Source organism: Salminus brasiliensis, chromosome 1 (assembly GCF_030463535.1).
Source record: "Salminus brasiliensis chromosome 1, fSalBra1.hap2, whole genome shotgun sequence".
Taxonomy (NCBI): Eukaryota; Metazoa; Chordata; class Actinopteri; order Characiformes; family Bryconidae; genus Salminus; species Salminus brasiliensis.
Genome location: NC_132878.1, coordinates 5,632,286 through 5,652,763, shown reverse-complemented (window position 1 = coordinate 5,652,763; position 20,478 = coordinate 5,632,286). Strand labels below are relative to the sequence as shown.

Here is a 20,478-nt window from a genome sequence, read left to right as displayed (position 1 = left end):
TTACCAATACCATTGATTTTAGAAGAAACAATGAATGAGCAGGCGTCCCAATACTTTTGTCCATATAGTGTGGTTATGTTTTTCTTTTTTACCAGATTTTTTTCAGCAGTTTAGCTCCGCATCGCTTCTCTGTGTGGATATATCAGCCTCAAAGGCAGCAAAAATGACTCTGTGAAAATGAATTATGGCTGTTTATGCTACATAAGCCTACAGTAATATCATAAGTGCGCACCAGGGGTTAAAAAAAACAGGAAATATCTAATATATGTGCCATTTTCCCCCCCATGGACCATCGCTGAGCCAAGAAGCAAGACGTTTAGGAAAGTTTTAACCAGTTTGAGTCTCGGTGAGCAGACCCCTGACCTGTAAACGACACCATGTTTTGTAAGCCAGGCTTCAGAGAATCCCACTGCCACTAACAAGAACTGGGTGATCACGACCTTCCAGATGTATTTATCTTTCACTTATCTGTGTTGAGCCTATTAGTGTCCCTCGTCCCCGTCTGAAACCTGTAAACACTGGCCAGGCGTCCGGAGTGATTGATTCATCGAGTACGACCCCGAGAGCTGAGGGACCTCTGTGATGGGGTTGTTCCTATCACTCAGGTTAATGTAGAACGGGAAATGTGCCCTGCTTCTAGGAACCTCTCCAAAGCGTCTTCCAGGAAGCGAGACCTTCGGCTGAACCCAAAGTTCACGAGGGGATACGGGAGACACTGATGCTGAAGTGACTTCACCGGAGGAGGCTATAAGCCAGTGGTCAGCACTTATGAGCTCTTGGGCTTTTTGGTGCCCATGATACAGCATTATCTGTTGTCTCTATGGGAACAAAACCTAAGAAACCTCTAAAATGGTTCTTTTACACAAGTAATTTACTTGTATTAATAATCAATAAATGAATAGTTCAATAAATTGTTGGCTGAATTTACATTTACGGCATTTAGCAGACGTTCTTATCCAAAAGTGCTTCACCATTTACTCAAGAAGAACCTCAGCAAGGTTAAATAGACTAATAACTCAAAGATCCTCTAATCTTAGACTCTACTAAACACAAGTTAATATGGAGACCATAATACTCTTCTCTTAACCTGAGTACTCTCAGAAGAGGAGGGTCTTTAGTCTGGGTTTGAAGACAGTGAGCGTTGGACTCTGCTGTTCGGACACCCAGGGGAAGTTCGTTCCACCACTTCGGTGCAGGACAGAAAAAAGTCTGGACGCTCGTCTTCCGTGGATCTTAAAGGATGGCGGGTCAAGCCGAGCCGTACTTGAAGCTGGAAGGGCTCTTGGTACAGATCGGGCTTTTGACCATCGCCATCACGTACGGAGGGGCTGGCTGGTCCAGTCTTGGCTTTGTAGGCCAGCGTCAGGGGTTGAATCTGATGACCTGGGCAGCAGCTATAGGAAGCTACAGTGAAGAGAGAACGCAGCAGAGGAGGAGCTGAACATGGCTGAACTTAGAAACATTGAAGACGACCCGACCCGTGCCGCTGCATTCTGGATCAGTTGCAGGGGTCTGATGGTGTGCAGAGGGAGACCAGTCAGAAGAGAGCTGCAGTAATCAAGTCTTGAAGTGACAAGAGACTGAATGAGCACCTGGGACTCTCTAGAGAGAAAGGGTCGAATTCTCTGGATGCTATAAGACTGGTATTGTTACTGGGGTGTTAGATTTGGCCCGTTTTACAGCCAGGTCTTGGTTATGTCATTATTTAAATTCAGCCAAAAAACAGACAGTCTTAAAGCTCATTTATGCTTAATGTTCAATACGGATACGGACAGAGCCTTCAGTGGTCATCACATCCGTATTTGATCTCTGAAAGTATGAGGATACAGACGGACCGGGCAGTACCACTAGATATCGCAGTGTATCGCAGTGTAGCCAACAGTTCAAGCGAAACACAACTGCTGCCATATGGACGCGACAGCAAAGAAACATACAGTAGCCCTTTTTACACAGTTTACAGCCGTTTACATCGCTGCCTCTTTGGTAAGTACATTCTCATGACCTCCTCCACCGTCACCTTTTGACTCTGAACTGCCCTCTAGTGGATATATTGCTTAACATACATGCCCAGAATTCTCAGCATGTCTAGAAAGACTGCCGGCATGGCTCCTGAAAATAAGAAACAGAAGGGAAGCAGAACCAATGTGGTGAGAAGTGTTAAGAACTATGGCTAATATTTATGAGAGTATTTTTGAAACATGAAAATGAGTAAATATGAGAATAACTCAAATCATTAACGGATTGGTTCTGAGCCCAAGCGTCCTCCAAACAATGTAGAAGCTTCTGTGTGAGGGCCTTAGTGGGCCTTTCCAGAGTCTTTAGAAGTTCCAGAGCAATGATGATGAGGTCTGGACTCTGAGGGTGGTCAGTCTCCAGTCTCAGTGTCTAATTCGTCTGTCCTATCACAGTGAATAGATGGACACTAACACCTGGAGATGTCTTCCGACCTGATCAGACAGAGCGAGTGGAACTTGATTGGCTCATCTCGCTGAAAAATGAAAGCTTGAAGTGCTGTTTATCTGATCTTGGGAGATTTTGGTGGTCTACTAGTTCTTGCAGGTGGTTGCTGTGGGGTTTTGCTTTCTCTGTATATTTGAACCACTTTTGAACTCCAGTTTTGGAAGCTTTGACCTTCTCCTTCCGTATGCAGGTGGATTCATATCCGATCTCATATCCGATCTCCTCAGAAACATCTCCTGAAAAGGGAGGACTTGTCCTTAATGGCTGTTTTAACTGTGAAATAAGGAAATGAGGGGTGATCTCTGACATTTGCACAGTAAATACTCAGGAAAGATCACTGTAAGCCTCTAGCATGTGGTGAATAGTTAAGAGACCTAAAGACGATATCAGTTAATGACAGGGGCTTGAGGCTGTGCCCACTGTAAAAAAAAAAACACAGTACGGACCACCGCTCTAAGCGGATTTCCTCCCCCGTCCCTATCGACCAGAATGAAATTGGCCTTCATTCATGTCCTGGGAAAAGGATTTCTGCCTAACACCTGGGCACTGCAGTTAGAAACTCTACTATGACTAGCACTATCGAGCTCTTTCTACCAGAGTGAATTTATGGGATTTGCCGTGCCTTTGAGCGCCTTGCGCCCTGGCTAAGCACTTTTTCCAGGGGTAACTAACATCCACCCATTCGTCTCCCGCAAACCCTATCGCCCCGACACATAGAAGGATCGTGAAGGATTGTGAAAAGGGAGGGAAGTCTCCCGATAAGCTCCTAATTCAATCAGGATTGCTTTTGACATATTTTGCAGACAAAGTGGGAGTCAACTCCGAGCACCGAGAACTTCCGCAGGCTCCGAACGAGGTGTCTGTAAGCAGAAAGCAGCCTGGGGAGCGGCTTCTGACAGCCGTTTGGAGAGATATACAGCGTTGTGAGTCAGCGCACAGCGCGGCTTGCTGAAGGGCCTTCCATCATCCCGCCGGGTCGTGACAGCGAGCGCCTCATTGGCAACCTCCACCAACACGGCCTTATTGGTTTATCAGTGCGCTCATTCATCTGGATCAGTAAACAGGGATATCTGACTGAAGCCTAATTGCTTGTTTTTCTCTTTGCTTTGTGTCACCGGCCAAGAGCGAGATTTCATTAGGAGAAATCCACTCCTACCACAAACTGGATTACTGGGTTTCTATGAACTCTCACTCTGAGGGTACTAACAGGGTGATAATAGTGTGGGGGCAGCATGGCTGTCAGTAATGCTGGAACTGAACGCTGGAGCGTTAGCAACTTTTGAGAAGTTGCAATCTAATAGACAGTCTTGAAGGTGCTGCTTTGGGTCTTGACTAACTTCAGTGCGTCTCAATGGGAAAGCAATGTGGAATTGGAGCAAAGGTGTCAGGTGAAGATACAAGGGTTTACAAGACTTCTATAGAAGCTGAAATATCAACTGAAACTTTTTACTCCAGTAAAAGTGTAAAAGTACTGGTTTCAGAACGACTTCAAGTAGAAAAGTAAAAGTAATGGAAGGAAAACAAAGGCCAGAAGCTTAGGCCGCCCCACAGGGGTCTATAGTGCACTCACACAAAAAAACACAAAAAATCGATATAATATCTGTTGCTATGTGGAAACTGAGAAACATGGTTACCATGGTGATTGCTTGGGTATCCCAGATGGTTGCTGTGATGTTGTTAGATGGTTGCTACAGCGTTGCTTCATGGTTGCTTGGGTGTCTCTAGCAAATGGCTGTGGCATTCAAGATGGTTGTTTTGGTGCCTCAGGTGGTTGCAAGCATGATGCCTAAAGTGGTTACTGTGGTACCCTATGTGGTTGGTTGGGTGTTACTAGTGTCGTTGTATTGTTGGATTATCGTTCCGGATAATTCCGTATAGGGACAGACTTCCAAGGGTTAATTAAAGATAAGAAGGGTCTCAACAGTGCAGAGGTATGGGAAAACCTTCCCCAAAGCCTCCTCTTCCCAAATCCTATAAGAAACCCCTATCATCGTTGCTTTACACAGGAGCTACGGAGATGGAGATGCATAGAGCTCACACTGTGTGAGTGTGTATGTGTGTGTGTGTGTGTGTGTGTGTGTGTGTGCAGTTGGTTGGGGCCACCGTGATGAAAACAGGATCAGGACTGTCACACGAGAAGCCTGGCCGGGTGGGTGTTTTTGATCCCGCTCGCTCCTATTTTTCCGGTACAATGTTTTTGAAGGAAGCAGCCGACTAATTCCCGATAGTAATCCGACCCCGGCCTGGCTCCACCACGGTCAGATTGACACAGCGATAGGGTTGACATGCCTCATCAGAATCCAGGCAGCCTTGTAAGCAACCTCGCAGGTAGGTCCGCTTGCTGGACACCCTGCCTAAGTCGAAATGACAGGCTCTGCCCCGTCCCGTTCCTCCCTCTGCCAAAGCACGGAGCAGCTTCACTTCACGTCCGCTCCGGAGTGTCCAGATAGCTCGGGGCAGGGGCTGTCCATCATCCTGATGGTCGAAACTGTGAGCTCATCATTGGCAATGTCCAGTGAAGCTAGATCACTGATTAATCAGATGCAGGTCCTGAAGAAACACAAGAGCTATGTTGGACAATAAGGACAACGTCCCTGCATTGTGAGTCTAGAAGTATATGTAAATGAGCTCTGCTCTGATTAGCTGCTTGGCATTGCATCGCATCGCATTGCATCGCAAAAGCCAGTCTGTCTGTGCTAGAACACTTTATGACTTCAAGGCGAATGGGCGGAGTTAAACTGCTATAGGCTGGACAGACCAGGTTTTGTTACTGCACCTTTAAGAGAGATGTATGTAAATGACCTCTCGTCTGATTGGCTACCAGTATTGTGTTGCATTTAAAATTTATATAGTCCATAACTGCTGGAATGCTGTGTAACAATGTGGGTGGGCGGGGCTAAACTGCTGTTAAACAAACAGGTGGGTCTTGCTATTAAGCAGTACCTATAAGGAAGATGTATGCAAAGGAACCCTGTTCTGATTGGCTACTACTACTGTAAAGACAGTGAATGGGTGGAGCTAAACTGCTTTAGGCTGAAGGCCTCTGAACAAGGCCTCTGAAGGTGGCCTGTGGTATCTGGAGCACCAGGATGTTAGAAGCAGATCCGTCAAGTCCTGTAGGTTGTGAGGTGGATGGGGCCTCCATGAGCACCAATGATCCTGTCGTCGGTTCACTGGTGGTCCTTTTTTGGACCACTTATGGTAGTTACTGACCACTGCATACCAGGAACACCTCACAAGACCTGTCTGATGTTTTGGAGATGTTCTGACCCTCCAGTCCTCTTAGCCATCCCAGTTTGGGTCCTGTCAAAGTGGCTCTCATGATTCTCATGCTTGCCCACCTTGCCCATCACCTCCAAGAACTGACTATTCACTATCCACCTCCTGACAGGTGCTTCTGGACCTGGCAGTGGTTTTAATGTTATGGCTGATAAGGGTGCCTCTGTAGCACCCTTATTACCCTCAATTCAGTTGATTCAAGCCTGGCACCAGAATAACTCTGTTAGGTGTGCTATCTATTGTACGGTCTTTACAAGAATTTGGAACACTGCTGTGAGGATTTGACTGCATTCAGCCACACGAGAATGGATGGCTTCAACTCTAACCCATCCTATTGGTGCTGAATTGAGCTCCACCACTCCAGATGCTCCACAGCTCAGTGCTGGAGGCCGTTATACCCTTCTACCATGCTGACCATAGGCTCTTTAAAAATAAAGGAGCTAGAAAGTGAGTTTGAGGGACCTTTCAAAGGTCTAGAGAACCGTCGCTTTGCATAAGGGTTCTTCACCAATGTAAAGGTTCTTCACATTCCCATCTCCCAGTGCTTTAACTGTGTGGGTTACAGCAGGGAAAGCACCCGTATCTTGATGTTCCAGGGCCTGGATTTGGAAAACAGCCTCAGAACAATGTCCCCTGGCCCCTCCGTGCCAGAGAATGGGGGGACCCTATCTAGGGACCCTGGGTTCTTTGCATCTGATCATTCTCCAGAGCCTAAAACATCAATAACATCCTCCACATCTCACTACCTTCTGAACGAGTCCAGCCTCAGTCTGCTCTGTGTGAGTGTATGCTTGTGTATGAGTGTCTGTGAGCATGTCAGTGTGTGTGTGTGTGTGTGTGTGTGTGTGTGTGTAGAGTGTGTACTGTGGACTTTCTGTTTGTTTATCTATTGACAGTCTGCCACAAGAGACCGTCTGCTATTGATCGTTATTCTCCCTCACTGTCCAGCTTTTTGTTATTAGTGACACAGACTGAAGCCTTCATTCCCCCCCCCCCACACACACACACCCACACACACCCACACACACACACACACACACACATATATATATATATACACACTACAGATCCATAGATGCTGTACTTTGGCATCAACTGTGGCAACAAGAGCGGTACCTGCTACCATGATGAGATTTTAGGACTGTTGGAGGCTCCTTTACCCATCTTGAGGTTCTGATCTTGGGCTGAACTTACTTGGACGGTCTGATCTGGCCATGTTGGTCAGCTGTTCCACTTGTAAATGATGTAGTGGACAGTGAAACGTCTGATTTCTTACAGTTCTGAGATCTTTTTAACCCCCTTCCCAGACTCCTCTGCATCTCCACCAGATCTTCTTTTTGAAGGCCTCAGAGAGCCTTGGTCTCTCTTGGATCTGGCCATGGTGCTCTGATCTTCACACCTCACTCAATTAGACCTATTTTCCTCTCATTTTCAAAGCCAAAGGTACACTATCTGACCAAATGGATGCTGAGTAAGGGAGTCGGGCATGATGAGGTGGGGTGGTGATCATCATCCAACATCCTGACCTTGCTTCTCCAAAATCTAGTAGAAAGCCTTCTTCCCTGGACAGTAGAGACACAGTTAGGCCAAGGTGAACCGAGGAGAGCGTCCCACTCCCCTGGTTTAAAAGCTGTCGGGACGTGCCGGACCAAAGCGGGCCATTTGGCTAGTGACTCACTCTCGTGTCTGCCTCATAACACTGCAGCACAAACAGACGCTGGCTAATTGCATCCTCCTAGACGTCAGTGGAGAGAGGGATGATGCGGAAAAAAAACGAGAGCTATGGCAATCTGCTCCAAACACGATGTAATATCCTCATTAACTCAGAAGTGACTCAGAAGATACAGTGGCTACTGGGCCGCTAATTTAATAAGTAGCTCCCTCCCTGAGGACGGAATATGCCATATTTCTCAGTCTTCGACGAGGATGAGGTGCAAGGCTCTACAGCCGTCACGCTCTCTCTCTCTCTCGCTCTCTCTGTCTGCCTCTTACACACATGCTCACATGGTCGGCCCTTTATTCATAACATCCCTCCGATCAGAGGCCGCTTTCTCTTCCACTCTGAGCGCAAGCCATTCACGCCATCTGCTGGACGGCTTCATCGCTGCAGCTGCAACCCTGCTGTCAGGGTGCTGACCAGGGCATGACCCGCAATAAAGGGCAGGCTGTTTTCGGCAGGAGTCTCGTAGCTGTTTAATTTCCTGAGAAGGCTTAATGACGGCCGCACATGCGGTAAAACAGTGGTAAATCTGTGGATGTGGTCATTTTAATGCGTTCGTAGGAAGCTGCTGGGATCTAATATCCATATTATATATTTTTAAACATGACCTCATTCAGAACTGGCAGGTTAACACCCCTATCGTACTCCACGAGATATCAGTCAGCCCTGTAGACACTGTGTCGGATTCAGGCTTCTGCATTCTGCATGACCAGACATACGGTTTCCGCATACCAACGAAATTTGGCTGAATGTTTTCCCCCTAGGAATGATGGGGTGCGAATGTTTTGGCAGCTTCCTAATATCTCCTAATACTCCCTAATAACAATGCTCCAAAAACACTAGTACAAATATACCCCACCAACCACATGGGGTAACACAGCGACCACTTGCCAACCACCTATGACGCCCTATCCTCCGTCTAGGACACAATAGCAACACCTAAGCTACCACTAAACAACGCCTTTAAAATTCCAATCGCAATCACCATGCAACACTGTAGCACCCATCTTGCAAGCACTTACCAACAACATGGTAACCACCTTGGATACCGTAGCAACCACCTCCCTATAGAAATGAATGGGGTGTCTATGTTTTGGCACCCTTCTTACATCACAACAATCCAAACACACTAGTACAAATATACCCCACCAACCACATGAGGTAATGCAGCGACCACTTGACAACCACCTGAGACACCATATCATCCATCTAGGACACAATAGCAACTGCCTAGCAACACCTAAGCAACCACTCAACAACGCCTTTAAAATTCCAATTGCAATCACCATTTACATCTGGCAAGCACTTACTAACAGCAGGGTAACCACCTGGGATACCGTAGCAACCACCTCCCTATAGGAATGAATGGGGTGTGGAAGTTTTGGCCCTCTTCTTATATCACAATGATCCAAAAACACTAGTACAAATTTACCCCACCAACCACATGGGGTAATGCAGCAACCACTTGACAACCACCTGAGACACCATATCATCCATTTAGGATACCATAGCAACTGCTTAGCAACTGCAGAGCAACATTCTAGCAACCACTAAATGACACCATAGCAACTGCCAGAAATACCATTGCAATCACCGTGCAGCACTGTAGCACCCATCTGGCAATCACTTACCAACAGTATAGTAGCCACCTGGGATACCATAGCAACCACCTCCCTATAGGAAAGAATGGGGTGCAAATATTTTGGCCTCCTTCTTATATCACAACGATCCAAACACACTAGTACAACTATACCCCACCAACCACATGGGGTAATGCAGCAACCACTTGATAACCACCTGAGACACCATATCATCCATCTAGGATACCATAGCAACTGTCTAGCAGCCTCCAAGCAACACCCTAGCAACCACTACACAACGTCTTTAAAATTTCAATTGCATTCACTGTGCAACACTGTAGCACTTGCCAACAGCATGGTAAACACCTAGGATACCATAGCAACAACCTCCCTATATGAATGAATGGGGTGCGAACATTTCAACACTCTTCTTATATCACAATGATATGTTAATGTTGCTATGATAAATGACACCATAGCAACTGCCTGAAATACCAAGAAGAACAGGTAACTGCATCGTAACCTACACTAATGCTCTGCCGAAAAATCCAGCTCAACACCAGCTTCTGCTGGTGATACAAGCTGGTCCTTGATGTTCAAGGTGGTAGCTCTTGACCAGCACAGCTTATATGACTTCTTTTGGCCTTTGGGCCGGTCCATCATTGTGACCCAGGTGGTTGACCAGTTTGGTGAAGCTGGTAATACTGATGTGCAAAGCCAGTCTAATGACGTCAGTGCAGACCTGGGATTGACTGCATGAGCTCCACAACGTAAACCAGCTTCCCTCACCTCTTTGGTGACGTTGTCCTGCACCAGGCTGTAGAGGGGCACTATGCGGCTGACCTCCAGCAGGACAGGGGTGGGACTGGGGCTCTCTCTGCCTGCCTGCCTGCACAGGTGACACGCCGTGGGGCACACGCCCTTCTCCTGGCAGCGGATCTCCACGCCAGACACAAGGTCGTCCGACAGCAGCTGGGACTTCAGCAGATCAGACAGGTAGCTGATGAACGGGACAGCCTTCAGGTCCCTCCGGCTGCCCTGATCCGTCACCTCTGCAGCGGGAAGAGAAAGAGAGAGAGAGAGAGAGAGAGAGAGAGAGAGAGAGAGAGAGAGTCATTGATTGGATAACAACGAGTCTGAATCGTTTACAGTAGTTACTGAATCATTTACAGTACTTAATCATTTGAAGTAGTTACTGAATCATTTAAAGTAGATTCTTAATCATTTAAAGTAGATTCTTAATCATTTAAATAGTTACTGAATCATTTGTAGTAGATACTGAATCATTTACAGAAGTTACTAAATATTTTATAATAATTACTGAACGATTTATAGTAGATTCTGAATCATTTATAGTAGTTACTGAATCATTTACAGTAGTTACTGAATCATTTATAGTAGTTACTGAATCATTTACAGTAGTTACTGAATCATTTGTAGTAGTTGCTGAATCATTCATAGTAGATTCTTAATCATTTGAAGTAGGTTCTGAATCAATTGTAGTAGATGCCGAATCATTTAAAGAAGTTACTAAAATTATAGTAGTTACTAAATCTTTTATTGTATTTACTGATTTGTACTTATTTGTAGTAGATATTTAATCATTTGTTGAAGACACTAAATGCATCATAACAGACCCAAAATAATGAATAGTAGTTACTGAATCATTTACAATAGTTATAAAATCATTTATAGTTACTGATTCATGTATTGGACTATAGAATAAATTATAGTAGACACTGATTCATTTATATTAGGTCCTGAAATATTTATAATGGTGACTGAATCATTTATATCTGAGGTACTGAATAAATTATAGTAGACACTCAATCATATGCAGCATTTGCTGAATCGTTTCTTGCAGATACTGATTCAGTTATAATAGTTACTGAATAATATATAATGGAATATTAACTGAATATTTTTAATTAAGTACTGAATCATTTATACTAGATACTGAATCTTTTATAATAGTTACTGAATCATTTATTTGAGATACAGATTAAGTAGACATGGAATCATTTATTGTAGTTACTGTATCATTTATAATAGTTACTAAAGCATGTATTTTAAATACTGATTCAATTATAACAGTTACTGAATCATTTATAGTGGAAACTGAATATTTAAAATTAAATACTGAATCATTTATATTAGGTACTGAATTGTTTACAATAGTTACTGAATCATTTACTTGAGATACTGATTAAGTAGACATGGAATCATTTATTGAATCATTTATAATAGTTACTAAATCATTTGTTGTAGACACTAATTCATTTATATTAGATCCTGAAATGTTTAAGAATATTTAATAATAGTGACTGAATCATTTATCTGAGGTACTGAATAAATTATAGTGGACACTGAATCATTTGCAGTAGTTACTGAATCATTTGTAATAGTTACTAAATAATTAATTTTAAATACTTTTTCAATTATAACAGTTACCGAATCATTTAGAGTAGAAACTGAATATTTTAAATTAGTACTGAATCATTTATATTAGGTACTGAATCGTTTACAATAGTTACGGAATCATTTACTTAAGATAACTGAATAAGTAGACATGGAATCATTTATTGTAGTTACTGAATCATTTATTGCAGATACTGACTCATTTGTATTAGTTACTGAATCATTTAAAGCAGAAACTGAATCCTTTATTTTAGATACTGAATCATTTGTATTAGAGAGAGTAATTTTATTGTAATTTCAATTAAGAGACTAGAGCATCCACTCAGCCATTCATCCTTTCATTTTCTGGAGCATATGCAAAGTCATTGGATGCCCCCTGGACAGGGTGCCAGTCCCTCACAGGGTACCACACACACCTAGCAATTGTTGCATAGCCAATTCACCTACCATGTCTTTTTTGGGAGGTGGGAGGAAACGGCAGTACACCAGAGACCCCTGCAGCTCTGCAGCACACACACCACCTGCTGCACCACCATGCTAGAACTAGGCCAGAACCTTTGCTGCATTAGAAGGTCCCAGTTTTTGGTGCATTACAGAACGTCACACGGCTGCTCTGGCTCTCGCACAGCCTCATCTGGATGTACTTTCTGCACTTTTGCGAGCGAAAATATCTGAGACTGTCGTTGATCTATTAGAGAGGAAATGATAAGTGAGAGTGATGAATTGTCCCTGTACGGATAAATAAGGGCCTTCTCTTTCTTACCCAGCCAGGCGGAGAGAAAACCGCGCTGTTCGGGGAAGAGGGATAGTAATTGAGTGTTGACTGTTTGTGCTGGACGTGTGTGTGTGATGGCTGAGCAGATGTTGGGCTCTCGCCGACAGGACGAGGAGCTGTGAGCGTGAAGGGCAGGGATTTCAGCAAGACGTGACTACAAACACCACCGTCGTAAAGTTTGGACTCACTCCTCGTTTTGTTTGATAGAGTCGTATTAAGCTTTGACATTGGTGGAATGGATTTTAGAGGTTTGTCCGATACTTCGTTACTATGGGAACGATAAGATGGTATTAACTTACAGAACACAGTAATTACATCTCGAGCTTTGATCACCGCTTTTGATCCACCAAGTATTCACCATGTCTCGTATATCAGGCATGGTGCCCATGGGTTAAGGATGATCTATATATATATATATATATATATATATATATATATATATATATATATATATATACTGAATAATGTATAGTGGAAACTGAATATTTTAAATTAAGTACTGGATCATTTATATTAGATATTGAATCATTTATAATAGTTACTAAAGCATTTATTTTAAATATGGATTCAATTATAACAGTTACTGAATCATTTATAGTGGAAACTGAATATTTTAAATTAAGTACTGAATCATTTACAATACTTACTGAATCATTCACTTGAGATACTGAATAAGAAGACATGGAATCATTTACTGTAGTTACTGAATCATTTATAATAGTTACTAAAGTATTTCTTTTAAATACGGATTCAATTATAACAGTAACTGAATCATTTATAGTGGAAACGGAATATTTAAAATTATTTACTGAATCGTTTACAATAGTTACTGAATCATTTATAATAGTTACTAAATTATTTATTATAAATACAGATTCAATTATAACTTATAACTAATTATAAAATAGTAATTACATCTCGAGCTTTGACCACCGCTTTTGATACACCAAGTATTCACCATGTATCGTGTATCACCATGGTGCCCATGGGTTAAGGATGATCTGCTCCAGAGAGTCTGATTCTATTGGCAAATGCATATATATATATATATATATATATATATATATATATATATATATAGCTCTCTAATTATAATGCAAAGTTGAAATGTAAACACAGTACTAATATCTGAACTCTGAGAGCATTCAGAAATCACTATGGTGAAATAACCTCGACTGACCAATCACAGCTCTCATGTCTCAGCCGGCTCTCCACTAGTCTTTCACATTGCTGTTGGGACTTTATGCCATTGATAGTCTGCAGATTCAGGTCACTCAGCCCTGTTTGATGAAATGGCTGGAATAAAACGTCAAAACTATAAAAGAACACATATGGAATGATGTACTACCTCCAGGCTATGTAACTATCTGACCAGGAATGAGAGTGATGGAGGGAGTCGTGCTGCATCAGATGACCTGGTCTCCACAATCACTCCATCTAAACCCAACTGAGATGGTTTGGGATGAGTTGGACCGGATTGAAAGAAAAGCAGCCAACAAGTGCTCAGCACCTCTGGAAACTGCTTCAAGACTGTGGAAAACCATTCCAGGTGAGAGAATACCAAGAGTGTATAAAGCTGTTATCAATAAATTAAATTTGACTACTTATGTTTTTAAATGTGCTTCTTCATATCCTCATCCTCATCCAATCTCCAGTATGTGTTTACCTGCTCAGTAAAACACTGATATTAGAATAAACAGAAAGTGGTGGTGGTTCTCCATCACTGTGTTCATCATTAGAACATCTCCTCTCAAAGTTCTCCTCATGGTGTCTAGTATTATTTAGAGTTCTCCTCAGATCAACACCTGGTTTGGTGGTAAATCAGGGCTTAATGATGGTAAATCAGGTGAGCTGCTGCTGCTGTTGCTGCTGAAGGAGTTGAACACATCCTCCACGCTGTGCTGGCTGGACTGGGGGGCGTCCAGGAGAACCCTGGAGGAACCGAGCTCTGTTCTTCAGACTAGCTCACCGACAAAATCTCACTATTTTCTTTCTTCACAATGAGAAGCTCTTGTTTCTCCTTTTTACTGGATTTATCTTCACCTGCTTGATCTGTTCTGATGAGATCTTTAATAATAAGTAAATAAATAATATATGATTAATTAATAGCCTACTTCATGTGATATTAATTAATATAATTTTATTTATTTGTACCTTTTAATTTTGTCCCCAATTTTAGCTGAGCCACTTAACCCACCCACTCACTAGGACTCCCTCTATCACTTGCAATGCTCCCGACACTACATGCGAAGTCAGTCGAACTCACACCAGTGCGGCATAATTAGGCAACCAATGCACTTTTAGAGGGCAGTGCCGGATCCCAGCCTAGCTCTGACACACCAACCAACAACAACGCCTGTGCCAGCCATCTACCCACCAGAAAGAGCATGGCCTATTGTGCTCTCTCAGGCTCCAGCTGCTAATGGCAAAGCAGCATTCAAACTTGCAATCCTGGGATTTAGCCTTTTTTTTATTCATTTTTTGGTGCAAAATGACATTGTTGAAGACCTTTGAGTGGTACAGTAACTAGTGCAGCTAGCAGACTCTCTCTTTTTAAGATAAGATAAGATAAGATAAGAAGTGCTTTATAAGTCCCACAGTGGGGAAATTCACAGTGCCACAGCAGCAAAGGGATAGCAAGACACTCAGATGCAAATAAATGTAGATAAATGACCAATATATAATTATATAATATATAATCAATATAAATAATAGAAGTAAAGAACAATATTATTTACAGATTATTTATAGATAATTGGAAATTGGGGACATGGGGGGGGGGGGTTATCTGCACATAGTATTTTTACATTGAGGGACTTATATATATATATATATCTATTTCCTGAACATGTGTGTGTAGTTTCAGTGTGTGTGTATGTGGTCCGCTGGGAGCAGTGCTGGCTGTGGAGTCTGACAGCAGCAGGAAGGAAGAACCCGTGATACCCCTCCTTCACACACTTGGGGTGAAGCAGCCGGTCACTAAAGGAGCTGCCCAGTGCTGCCAGAGTCTCATGCATGGGGTGGGAGCTGTTCTCCAGCAACTTTACATAAACGTAGTGAACTCAGCCATATGTAACGCTGTGGTCAACCAGCTTTTATTCTAATAACAAAAGGTTGCATTTTCACTCCAATCCAGAAAAGGCATCAGCTCCGGCAATGGGCGGAGTGGCTGGCCTCATTTCCTGCTGTGCTCTTAAAACGGCTAGGATGAAGTGGTCTTTTAGAGTCTCTCACTGGGCGTGAGTCAACGTTTAGTGAGTTCACTTTCAGGTTCAAAGCCTGCGTCCTCAGACAGAAATAACACTACATTTACATTTACGGCATTTAGCAGACGCTCTAATCCAGAGCGACTTACAAAAGTGCTTTGTTGTGCACTCAGGAAAGATCCCTAGCTAGTGCAATTAGACCAGAGTTCAAAGATGGAGCTCAGATGCTGCCAGACACAAGAGTCAGCAATGGTACCTACACCAGTACATGTTTACCTACTCACTGATTCCCACAACACTCTTACAGAAAGTGGTGGTGGTGGTTCTCCATCACTGTGTTCATCATTAGAACATCTCCAAAGTTCTCCTCTCTCATGGAGTTTAGTATTATTTAGAGTTCTCCTCAGATCAACACCTGGTTTGGTGGTAAATCAGGGCTTAATGACGTTAGACCCTCTATTTAAGCCCCCGCTTCATCACTGTCATTCCTACATTTCTGTCAGAAGTAACAGTATCAGTTTCATAAGCCCCAAAATAGAACCCTGTGGGACTCCACATGATATGCTAAACTAAATGGTTACCAAATAATTCACAAGAGTTCAAGAATTTCTGCACCCAGATTATTTTAAAATGATAAATCAGGTGAGCTGCTGCTGCTGCTGCTGCTGCTGCTGATGGAGTTGAACACATCCTCCACGCTGTGCTGGCTGGACTGGGGTCTGGCATCTAGGAGAAACCTGGAGGAACCGAGCTCTGTTCTTCAGACTAGCTCACCGACAAGATCTCACTACTTTCTTTCTTCAGAATGAGAAGCTCTTGTTTCTCCTTTTACTGGATTTACGTTCACCTGCATCTGGATCTTATATGATTAATTAATAGCCTACTTCATGTGCTATCTAGATACATCAATCGGCCATGGCATTAAAACTCCTGAGAGGTCAAGTGAACACGAGTGACGTCTGACAAGGGGTGGGATCTACATATTAGGCAGCAAGTGAACAGCCAGTGCCCAATAAGTGAAGAATCTGAGACACTTGGAAAAGAACCAGACTGAGATGTTCTAGACTACTGGGTCAGAACATCTCCAAAACATCAGGCAGGTCTTGTGGGGTGTTCCCAGTATGCAGTGGTCAGTACCCAGTACCAAAAGCGCTCCAAGGAAGGACAACCAGTGAACTGGTGACAGGGTTATGGGCACCTTGGAGGGGTCATTGATGCTCATGGAAGCTTCACCTCACAATTTACTTAAGGACTAATGTCTTGGTACCAGATACCACAGGACAACTTCAAAGGTTATGTGGAGTCCAAGCTTGGTGAACGCTCAGATCTGTCCTGGAAGGACAACCCGAGACCTGGCAACAGGGTCCTGGGCGCCCAAGGCTCATATTGATGTGATCCATGGAGGTCCCACCTCACAACAATCTGCTGCGAATGTCTTGGTGTCAGATACCACAGGACACCTTCAGGGGACTTGTGAAGTTCTTGTCTCGATGGGTATCAGGGATTGGTTTACAGTGCCTAATACCTACAAGAATACCTTGGGCATTAATATCTGAACACCCAAGGATAGCTTATTCTACCACCTGGGTTCCAGTCTTGAATTCCCCAGATGTTCTCCAGGGGAATGAGCCTATTGATGACATAGCTTGCCAATAGAATAGGACTCTCTGAGGCAGATTAACATGAACCTATTGGCACCATGCTGCCTAATGCCAGGCATGGGCCTAAGAGGGGATAAAGCCCCCCAGAATTGGGCTGTGGAGCAGTAGAACTGACTGTGGAATGATGGACGGTGCTGCATCTAATACTTTTGAGATGAGTTGTGGAGTTGGAGATGATGAGGTGGGGATGCGACAATCAAATCTTGACTGCAATGCTTCTCCAAAATCTGATAAGCAGGTGTCCCAATACTTTTGTCAACATAGTGTAACAGTAAAGTGCTGTGTTCATGAAGAAAGTGAGTTACTGTGATTTTGATAGAGTTGTACAATGTTCTCCAACCCAGAAGAGTCCTAAGAGTCTCCCAGTCCACTAAAGGATTAAGAAAACAGTGCAGGGTTGGATCCCGAAAGCAGCTCCCACCTCGTTGCCAGAGCTGTTCTGTTTGGACACTGGAGTCTGAGCACTGGGGCAAAGCTACACGTCCTGGCCGGTCAGCCTGAGGAAAATTCTCCTCAAATGCACCCAGACTTACAATGGAGCTGTCATCACTGAGAGCGCTTTTGATTGATAGAGGCTCGCTGCACTTCCTAATCACATACGTCAAGCGAACCACACTTCGCATTTCGCCCTTGAATTTTTTGGAGACGTTTTTTTGGGAAACGTTCTTTATGTCCTGAATAACAAACAGAGCCTTCTGGGACGGACGTTTCAAAACTAATCTGCTCAGGGTTTGACTCGTGACCTGGACAAAGTCCTGAATCATCCAGCCTTCCTAATGTTTGCTTCGGCTTAGTCCAGGTCATGGTAGGTCTGGATGGTACCGCCTGGACACAGCAACCCTGCTCTGGTTTCCAAGCCATGCTGCTTTGCCATCAGCAGCCAGAGTCCAGGAGAGCACAATTGGTCGTGCTCTCTCTGGGTGTGCATGGTGGCGCTCTCTCTTTCCTCACCACTCAGTGTAAGTGATGCTGGCTGGCCTACAAATCCAAGCCTGGACCAGCCAGCTCCTCCGTACTTGATGGCAATGGTCAAAAGCCGATCTGCACCAAGAGCCCTTCCAGCTTCAAGTATGGCTCGGCTCGACCCGCCATCCTTTGAGATCCACGGAAGACGAGCGTCCAGACTTTTTACTGTCCTGCACCGAAGTGGTGGAACGGACTTCCCCTGGGTGTCTGAAAAGCAGAGTCCAACGCTCGCTGTCTTCAAACCCAGACCGAAGACCCTCCCCCTCTTCTGAGAGTACTTAGGTGAACTGCAGTGGTCTCCCACTGTAGTGGTCTTAAATTACAAACATGGCTCTTCCATGGCATCACCAGGTGTGTTTTAGGATGTGTCCCAATACTTTTGTCCATATAGTGTATATAACTGTGGATTAGAGCCCGAGCCAAACGCCTTAAATGTAAATGCTTCTCTGACTTTTAATGATGGGGGAACCTTTCTATCTAGAACCATCTGCAGAATGTTTTGCACTTAAGAACCCTAAAGAACCCTTTTATTTAAGGCAAGAACATCACTCTACACCAATAAGAGTCCTTGGGCAAGACTCCTAACTCTACATTCTCCTACCTACCTGTGTGCACTACATGTCCAAAAGTTTGTGGACACCCCTTTTAATGGATGCATTCAGCTACTTTAAGTTGCACCCATTGCTGACACAGATGTGCAAATGCTCACACATCTTGTCTAGTCCCTGTAGAGAAGCATTGCCAATAGAATAGGACTGTCTAATGCCAGGCGTGGGTTGTAGAGGGGTATAAAGCCATCTTCAGCATTGAGCTGTGGAGCAGTGGAAGAACTGTGTTCTCTGGAATGATGGATGGTGGTGCTCCGTCCAATACTTTTGGAATGAGTTAGGGATGATGAAGTGGGGTGGTGATCAACAGCTGAATGCAATCAAATCCTCATAGCAATGCTCCTCCAAAATCTAGTAGAAAGCCTTCTTCCCTGGACAGTAGAGACAGTCCCTCCAACAGAGGCAGGATCAACTCTTTTTAATACCCTTGATTCCAGAAGACACAATGAATGAGCAGACGTCCCAATACTTTTGTCAATACAGTACAATACAGCGGGCCAAACACCATTCATGTAGCCAAAGGTCACGATGTTGGATGCTAATCCTTGGCTAGAAAGGCATGAAGCCACCCCAGCATTGGACTGTGGAGCAGTGGAGGAATGGAACTCCATCATAATACCTCTGGGAAAAGCTGGAGCACCAGAACTAATCGTCTAACATCAGAACCTGACCTCACCGATGCTCTTGTGAGGCTGAATACAAGCAAATCCTCCTCACAGCAATGTCCAAACATCTTGAGTAAAATCTCTTTTGAAAGGGGTAAAGGATGTTACCGCAGACAAACTCATTATCAACACCCATGGTTACAGCAGAAATGCTGGATGAGCAGGTGTCCACAAACTTTTGGAGCCATTCATGCCAACCCAGCTTGTAAGGGAGCAATACTGGCTACGTAAAGACAGGTGACCTTAACGAAGCTTCAGGTAGCTCGACTAGCTCATTAACTCAACAGGTTCTGACCTAAAACTTCTTCAAGATCTTCAAGATGTCCTGTGTAGGCCCCCACCTGTCACTGCAGTGCTGGAAATGACCCACCACCCAAATACGACCTGCTCTGAGGGTGACAGGATTCCAGCTGGTCTCATGTTGTTGGTCTGGTGCTGGTTTAGCTGGTCAACCATATGACCATTCCAGTGGTCAAAACCCAACAAGTAAATTTGGAGCGTTTCTATTGGTCCATTCATCATGATATATGATATTATGCCCATACGCCAAGAGCCCCAGTCAGATTCCCATTATGTCAGAAAATGAAAAATGGAGTTACATGGTTTTTGGCAGCAGTGATACTGTCACAGCAGGGACAGCTCATACCAGTTGGGGTAATATTAGATATTGGGGTAATATTAGATATTAGGGTAATATTAGATATTAGGGTAATGTTAGATATTAGGGTAATATTAGATATTAGGGTAATGTTAGATATTGGGGTAATATTAGATATTGGGGTAATATTAGATATTAGGGTAATATTAGATATTAGGGTAATGTTAGATATTGGGGTAATATTAGATATTGGGGTAATGTTAGATATTGGGGTAATATTAGATATTAGGGTAATATTAGATATTGGGGTAATGTTAGATATTAGGGTAATATTAGATATTGGGGTAATGTTAGATATTGGGGTAATGTTAGATATTGGGGTAATGTTAGATATTAGGGTAATGTTAGATATTGGGGTAATGTTAGATATTGGGGTAATGTTAGATATTAGGGTAATATTAGATATTGGGGTAATATTAGATATTGGGGTAATGCTAGATATTAGGGTAATATTAGATATTGGGGTAATATTAGATATTGGG

At 43.5% G+C, this 20,478-nt stretch overlaps 1 protein-coding gene across 3 annotated transcripts in view; it reads right to left on the bottom strand.

The window, feature by feature from the left end:
* LOC140573633 (astrotactin-2-like) overlaps positions 1-20,478 on the bottom strand; it is a 789,110-nt gene that overhangs the window by 92,847 nt on the left and 675,785 nt on the right. For all 3 annotated transcript variants that reach the window (XM_072693130.1, XM_072693216.1, XM_072693294.1), the window contains one exon: positions 9,829-10,091. In XM_072693130.1, the coding sequence (XP_072549231.1) occupies positions 9,829-10,091 (263 nt within the window). The remainder of the gene's footprint in view (positions 1-9,828; positions 10,092-20,478) is intronic.